Genomic DNA, 7,808 nt, shown 5'->3' on the forward strand with positions numbered 1-7,808 from the left:
AAGGATCAAGATCTTTTAAAATAAAAAAATTAATAAAATAATAAAATAAAAATTAATTACTTTTAAATTAAGATAATAAAACACATATTTCATAAATATTAGATAATAAATAATGATTAACTATTTACTTGATCATTTTAGCAAATTTTTGTATTATTCCACATGTAGTGAGTAGTTGAGTGGTCCCTGATGTGATTTAAGAAGTTATAAAAGTATAAAAACACTCGTCACTCCCCCTTCCAGATTCTCTCTATCTTGAGAAAGCATGCCACTATTGGACTGAAATCTTCACTCAGCCACCTTCCCCAATCTCTGCTTCACCCGCATTCGCTCTGCTTTCCCGCCTTCCGCCAGATCTGTGCGCGTGCGCCGCCGTCTGCGCCACACCAACCCCGCATTCTGCCACTTGTCGCACATTCGCTGGTACATCTTTTCTTTCATTCTTTCTTTATTTGGATCCTTTCTAGATTCTTCCTTTATGTTATTCTTCTGGTTTTTTTGTTATTTTCCAGCTCCATTAATGGTCATGATTATTGAAATGTAATTTCAGTATAGTGCATGCTTGAGTTGTGTATGGATTCTAGAAATTAGGTGTCAGAATTTGAGATTTATGATTGATTGAATGATCAATGTGAGAAATATGAGCAACTGCTGCGTGACTTAACTATGCTGGAAGCACGTTGATGGAGAGGTATAGTACTCCTTATGTTCTTAGGTTATGATGATGAATCATGAATTGGAATAGATTATGCATACCTTATCGAATAGTTGCTGCAGAGGGATGGCAAAGTGGAAATGGGAGCTGAGATTTGACGTTTGAGAGGAATGCTGTTAGAAACTAAAGGAGTTGGTTTAATTATTTAAATTAAGGAATTCAAATCGAGAGAAAAAGGGGGAGCTATAGCAGCAGCTCTCAGATGAAAGAAGGGTCATCAATTGTGATATTGTGGATGGAGGTTGAGCAACGTATTAGAAGAATCTTATCAAGGGGGGAAATATGGCATAATGGTGGTATTGGGTGCCAAAGTGAGGAGTTCAGAAGGAAATAATATGAAGTTGTGGGTCTGTGCTTCTTAGCAGTAGCAACTGAAGCTTGTGGAGAAAGATTATTAGTAGCTTTGTATGTTTTATGTTGTCTTTGTGGCTTTTGTATATATTTTGGCAATAATGTCATTTTTTAAGTCAATTCTAAGTCAGAATTTATGATCCATGTATGATTCTACGAATTAATGAATTACCGTTTTCTGTTTTCCTTTTGAGTTCAGGTGAAATCTACGAGTTCACTACCTTGTCTAAAACGCCTTCATTCGAGCACATACTCACTCACTCACTCTGCTACTATGCTTCCGTACGGGTCCCTCTCGGAGGCAGAGATTGCCATGGGCCGTAACCTCACCGTGGCAGAGACTTTGTGGTTCAACTACTCAGCGACCAAGTCGGACTACTTTCTGTACTGCCACAACATCCTGTTTCTGTTCCTAATCTTCAGCCTAGCCCCACTCCCTTATGTCTTCATTGAGATCATGCACCTCTATCCCTTCGACTCCTACAAGATCCAGCCCAAGGTCCGCCTCTCCCTCCAAGAAATGCTTAATTGCTACAAGGACGTCATGCGCATGTTCTTGCTTGTTGTCGGTCCCCTCCAACTCGTTTCCTATCCTTCCATTCAGGTACCAAATTGCCCCATAACCACAATTGTAAATGCAATATTTTGTACAGTAGTTTTGCAGTCACATCAGCTGCATTTTCCTGAATTCACAATAATAAGCTGAGCATTGTTCAAGGTCTTGGTGGCTTGGTTTTATTATTGCTGATGTGGTATAGAGTACAGGCTATATAGTAGTTTCTGTAGGTCACATTGGCTGCATTCTCCTGTGACTGCAATTGTGACCACAATTTTAAAACCATTGACACATTTCTAATTACTGTGGTTTTGGTTTTTGTTAAGATGATTGGGATCAGGATGGGGCTTCCATTGCCATCAGTGTGGGAGGTGGTGGCACAGCTCGTGGTGTATTTCTTGATAGAGGACTACACAAACTACTGGCTTCATAGGTTCCTGCACATGAACAGGTGGGGGTATGAGAACATTCACAAGGTGCACCATGAGTATGAGGCTCCAATTGGTTTTGCCGCGCCATATGCGCATTGGGCAGAGATCCTTCTCCTTGGGATTCCGTCGTTCCTTGGTCCAGCAATTGTCCCTGGTCACGTGATCACCTTCTGGTTGTGGATAGCATTGCGCCAGATTGAAGCCATTGACACACACAAAGGGTAAACATAACCCCCTCTCTCTTGTCCTTTTCCTCGTTATCTTTCTTTGTTGCTTTTTCCCTCTGTAAAGTGATTTTTGGATTTGAAGGATCTCTAACAGTGCCTTGCTTTTACTTTATGGGGGAGGCTGATGGGCCTCCTCCTAGAATCAATTTCACAACTTTTTTTGGGGGGATTTTTTAATATTTAATTACCTTGGTTGTCTTTTGTGTTTCATCAGTATGATGATGAAAATCATTTAGTTTTTTGTTTTTTCCTCCTAAGTGGGAAGATGGTGTTATTTTTTGGCTGGAAAAATGGTTGGCAATTATTGATGACAAGGACTTGAAATCTTTGAGCTGATGATGATGTAGACCATTCAGGGATAAAGTGGAAGTCTGAGTATGATTTGCTTCTTTTTGACAGATTACTTTGTTCACTCATACTTTTGTTTTGTTCATTTTCACCTCTATTTTTTTTTTTATTCTTTATTTTTCCCTCCTGCATTGTGCTAAGGAACTGTTGATAATGATCTTTACAAGTAGTTGACAGAAAAAAAGATCATCACAAGTTGATTATGGTTGGTGAGATGAGGTATAATTAAATATTTGTGATGATAATATGGTCTAGACTGTAATTTGCTTTTAAGTTTTTTATTTCAGAGAATAATCTGGTCGAAAAGGATATAATGTATTGTTGAAAGTTTGGTACTGAAAGAGAAACTTGCCTTTGGATTATGATTGTGAGGCCTCTAGAGTTTATCAATTAGTCTTTTCTTGGAGGTTTAAGGGAACAATTTTTATATTGTGAGCATCTGTACAACATAAGTCCAACTGTAAATTATCCAAGACAAAATTTTACTATTCTCTGCATCATTATATTTAATGTTCTTAACTATGCCTGGAAATATATCTATCTAGTGAGCGCTGTCTCAACGATACAGAATCTATGCAAATGTAATTGAGAGTCAAAATAGACTTCTGTCTACAGTTAATCGGTATACACCCAGCAAGTATGTTGTAAAGGGTTTTGTCCATAGAAAAGCCATGGCTGGCTGAAGATGTTGTTGTATATGTAACTATCAGTATGCTTTCTAGTATTGGCGAGACACAATATCCTCATGGTACTTGCAAATTGAATATTTATATAATTGTTCATATTTCCTGTAGAAATTTAGTTATTGGCCCTTTTTTGGTCATTAATAAGCAGCCACATAATCCAACATCCCCATTCTTTGAGACATTTGTTCATCTTTCTTCTTTAGTTTCTTCATTGCAATATTGACATGTGGCCTAAATGTGCTGTTACCAACCTTATTGCTTTGCAGGTATGAGTTTCCCTGGGCTATCACAAAACTCATTCCATTTTATGGTGGCGCTGATCATCATGATTACCATCATTATGTTGGAGGACAAAGCCACAGCAATTTCGCTTCAGTTTTCACATACTGTGATTATGTCTATGGCACTGACAAGGTTATATCATGATTCTGGATTTCTCTCTGTGACATAAATACCTGGTTGTCTTTTTCCACATGGGCAATTGATTTGCAATAATTCTGTTTTTTTATGCTACAGGGCTATCGTTATCAGAAGAAAATACTAAAGAAGGTATATTTTTAAAGCTTGGATGATATTTGAGAAGCGTGATTCAGTGATTGCATGTTGTAGCCTCAGTTAGCCGTAGAACATTTTTTCCCACTCAAATTCTTTAGGCACTGTATGTTCCCTGTTTTGTACTATGTTTAGGTATACAATCTGCAACAATTGGCAATTTTTTTTTTCTCCCCTAACTGCTGCTTTGTGAATTGATTCAGTTGAAGGAAGACTTGGCTAATGTCGTCGAGCAGAACGGAGGATCATACAAGAAATCTGACTAAAACGGTGAAAACATCATCCCATGGGTTCGGAGTGTAACAAGTTTTGACTGTTTCAAACTACGATTTCACTTGGACATATAATTCCGGTGGTGGTAAAATAGATGTCATTCGGTTAGGTTAATGGTGCAGGTTAGTAGAGTGGCCCTTTATATATTGTAATTTTGTGTTAGAAGAGAGGGTTGGGGGAAGGAATTTCTACTGTTGTCATCTTTTCTTTTTGTTTATTATGTAAGAATGCTCATTCCCCCTATGGGCTCGGATTGGAAAATGCTGAAACATGAAAAAGAGCCTCCTCTGGAATGTGATTCAGATTACAAGTAAGAATTGTAAGCTCAGTCTTGTGGACTTTGTTGATTGTATATGTTGTCATGTTGAATAGGGGTGAGTTTTAGTTATTACATCAGGAATTGATGTGAAAAACTTTGACATTAATTAGTACAAGAGGGTTTATCCTTGCCCATTTGCCCATCATAAATGGAAAGATGGGACAATTTCAGAGTATTACTCTCTCCCATTTTTCTACCATAAAGGCATAAATGAATGAAAAGACATGACAATATTACAGTAATAGCTTTGCCCATTTACAAATGAATATAATAACATCAGAATAATTGAGAGTTACGAGTGGTTGGCAACAAGAAGTACAACGAATAAAATATCATTTAATCGTGGAAATGAGAACTATCGGTTAGTACTTTTTTTTCATAAATTTATTTACTTTGACAGGAACCCATGGGTTAATACTCAAAACTCAGAACCAATCTTTGTCACCGTATTACAGAATACTATGGATAGTTTTTGTTTTGTTTTGTTTAGGGTTTTTTTTCGTGGTATTATCTCCTAACCGGAGATTATTTCACCAATGCAAATTGATTATAATATGGAAACAAAACTAATAATGAATAAAATTTTTATTTTAGATTTTCATATAAATAAAACTGAAGATTATATTGTGATTTCATGTCACTGAAATTTAGCGGGTCTCTCTGGGATAAAACTTCTTTCCCTGCTTGTTCTCATTTATTTTTGGGGAGCGAATCTACATTCTTGTAGAATTTGACAGATCTCTACTTTTATTTTCGTGATAGATAATATATGCAGAGACTCGTCTTAATGATTTTTTTTTTCCAATTCTATGGTGTCTTTTGTTTGGTGTTTAATTTTTGTTTACATTATCTTTTATAATAACTTTGAAGTATTTAAAATTCTTTAACTTTTGTATTTTTAAATTTAAAATTAATTATTTAACTTATTGTAGCAATTAGACAATATCTTTTAGACATCATAACACACTTTTTTTTTATTCCTACCCAAATGTTTCATTTGAGTACCACCATCTTAACTTCTCCTGCAAATTCCATTTGTATACAAAATTCATTACTCCTTTCACTACCAATAAACTGCACAGAAGATCGTGTATTTATCAAATTGGTTCAATATTTTTACATGTAGCTCATGTATTCAATTTGTATTCTCAAAATATTAGAGGTAATACTAAATTGATATCCGAAAGATTTTGATGTTAATAAAATGATACCTGGCCTTTGTTATTAACAAAATGATCCCTGAAAAATTTTAAAATTTGACAAAAATATCCAAACATAAAAATATAATGCGGCACATTAAACACAAAAACACTGCTCTAGTAAGCGGAAGAACTTTAGTAATAGTGGCAGAGAGCTCCAATGACATTTTCGACGAGGAGAGGAGCTTATAGTTGTGACGATAACCAACTTTATCCCTCTCCAATTCTCAATTCCTCACCTCCTCACCCCTAACCCGAAACCCTAATCTCTTTCCTCACCTCCTCCGCTTCCTCTTCTTCCTCCAAGCTTGTCTCGCCAAGAGTGACTCACTCTTCCACCGCCGTCTCACCGACTCAAAAATTGTCCCGCCGTTACTCTCTTGCGTCGAGTCCCATGACCATTATTTCCTCCACGAGAACGCTCTCTCTTTGCTTCTGTCGTTGATACGTGTCTAGGAGGCCATTTTCGTCATTTTAGAGCTAAGAAACAAAATGGTAATCTCGTCACGTTCAAAGATCTGAATACTAGAAGAATCATATCATGTCGGTCTTGGACATCAAGGAGACCAAGAGTTCGTCTCAAAGCCAGTGGTGTTGAAATGACGACAACTCATAAGGCCCATTGAGCAAAGTCAGGACAGCAAGAAGCCCAATAATGCTTTTCAAATTCAATGGGAGGCATAATTTATTATTAATTTTCGAATTTTTAGGCATTTATTTTAGTTTGTTTTGTTGTTAGAGTTTGTTGGAAGATTTGATTTACTTTTGATTTGCTTAGTAGTATTTTTAGGGAATTTAAATTTAAATCAAATCTGATCTAATCTAATAAGATCAAATTTGATTTAAATTAGTTATCATATCTTTAGGATTTTAAAATTTAAATCAAATCTGATCTAATCCAATAATATCAAATCTAATTTAAATTAGTTATCTTATCTTATCTTTTAGCTAGTTTGTTAGGGGTCTATTTAAACACCTTTGGTGAGACAATTTACATAACTTTTGATGAATAAAATTTTCTTAGTGCTTATGCATATTTTTCTAGTGTGATTAAGTGAGGTGAGTGATTTGCTTCGCTTGTTGCATGGAGAAGATTGAGTGATTCAATTTTCATCCCTCTGATCTAGGTTATTAAAGACAAGTTCTTTGAAGGTCTAGTAGGGAATCCTTTCCGGTGATCTAGGTTGCTAAGAACAGGTATTTTAGAGGTCTAGTAGGAAAAACCTTTATCTATCGTTTATGTTTTCGCTGCCCTTTATCTATCCTTCTAAATCCTTATCATCTGGTATCAGTTACAGGTCGTAGGTAAATTCTTATTTATCTACACGTTTCATGGGTCTTATTTAATCTCTTTGTTTTTTTCTCTTTAATTTCTGTAAATTCACCTTAGAGTCCCAAAAAAAAAAGACAAAAAAAAAACACAAAAAGAGTAAAAAAAAAGATTGCGTATTACGATAGTGATGATGAAGGAAGCTCATATACGGAAAAGGGTTCTCAGTTGCAAATTCCTGCATTCAAAGGGAGGAATGATTCTGAAGCGTATTTCAGATGGGAAAGGAAGGTAGAATCGATTTTTGCAAATTGCATCCTTTCAGAGGAAAAGAAGGTTCAACTGGTACAAGCCAATTTTTCCGATGCTGCCCGTATATGGTGGACTGAATTAGGAAGATCTAGAAGACAGTACGGAAAGAGCCCAATTTGCAGCTGGGAGAAGATGAGAAAAATCATGAGGAGCCAATTTGTGCCATTATCATACGGTCATACCCCATGAGGAATCGAGTTGTACCATCATCATACCACAATAATATTTTTGGAAGATTTTGTAAGTTGCAACAAGGTTCACAATCAGTGATGGAGTACCACAAGGAGTTTTTATATTTGATGGACAAGGCTAATATCAAAAGGAGTCCTGAGGTTCTGATGGAAAGATTTTTGTTTGGATTACGTGAAGAACTTGCAGATAAAGTCCAACATTACTGTTACTCAACCATGGAGGATTTGGTCAAATTGGCCATTGATTGGGAGTAGGTGCAACAAATGATAGATCACCATAACAAGAGAATTTTTTCTACGCCTATCTTTCATTCTTCTTCAAAGCCAGAGATGGAAGAATTTGTTGAGTATGCTGTAGAGGGTGATGTGTCATTGGAA

The 7,808-nt window shown here is 36.2% G+C and overlaps 1 protein-coding gene across 2 annotated transcripts; it reads left to right on the top strand.

Annotated features, from left to right (window-relative positions):
* Window positions 169-4,633, top strand: LOC107623619 (methylsterol monooxygenase 1-1). 2 transcript variants are annotated; one of them, XR_002355092.1, is made up of 6 exons: window positions 169-423; window positions 1,266-1,670; window positions 1,949-2,274; window positions 3,581-3,728; window positions 3,831-3,972; window positions 4,070-4,633. XR_002355092.1 is itself a non-coding variant. In XM_016325950.2 (6 exons), exons 2-6 carry the CDS (start codon window positions 1,341-1,343, stop codon window positions 4,130-4,132), a joined length of 900 nt encoding a protein of 299 aa, XP_016181436.1. In that variant the 5' UTR covers window positions 170-423; window positions 1,266-1,340; the 3' UTR covers window positions 4,133-4,633. The 2 variants fall into 2 exon arrangements, 1 of the variants encoding a protein (XP_016181436.1); XM_016325950.2 differs by having other exon boundaries at window positions 170-423; window positions 3,831-3,863.

This window comes from Arachis ipaensis, chromosome B10 (genome assembly GCF_000816755.2).
Source record: "Arachis ipaensis cultivar K30076 chromosome B10, Araip1.1, whole genome shotgun sequence".
Classification (NCBI taxonomy): Eukaryota; Viridiplantae; Streptophyta; class Magnoliopsida; order Fabales; family Fabaceae; genus Arachis; species Arachis ipaensis.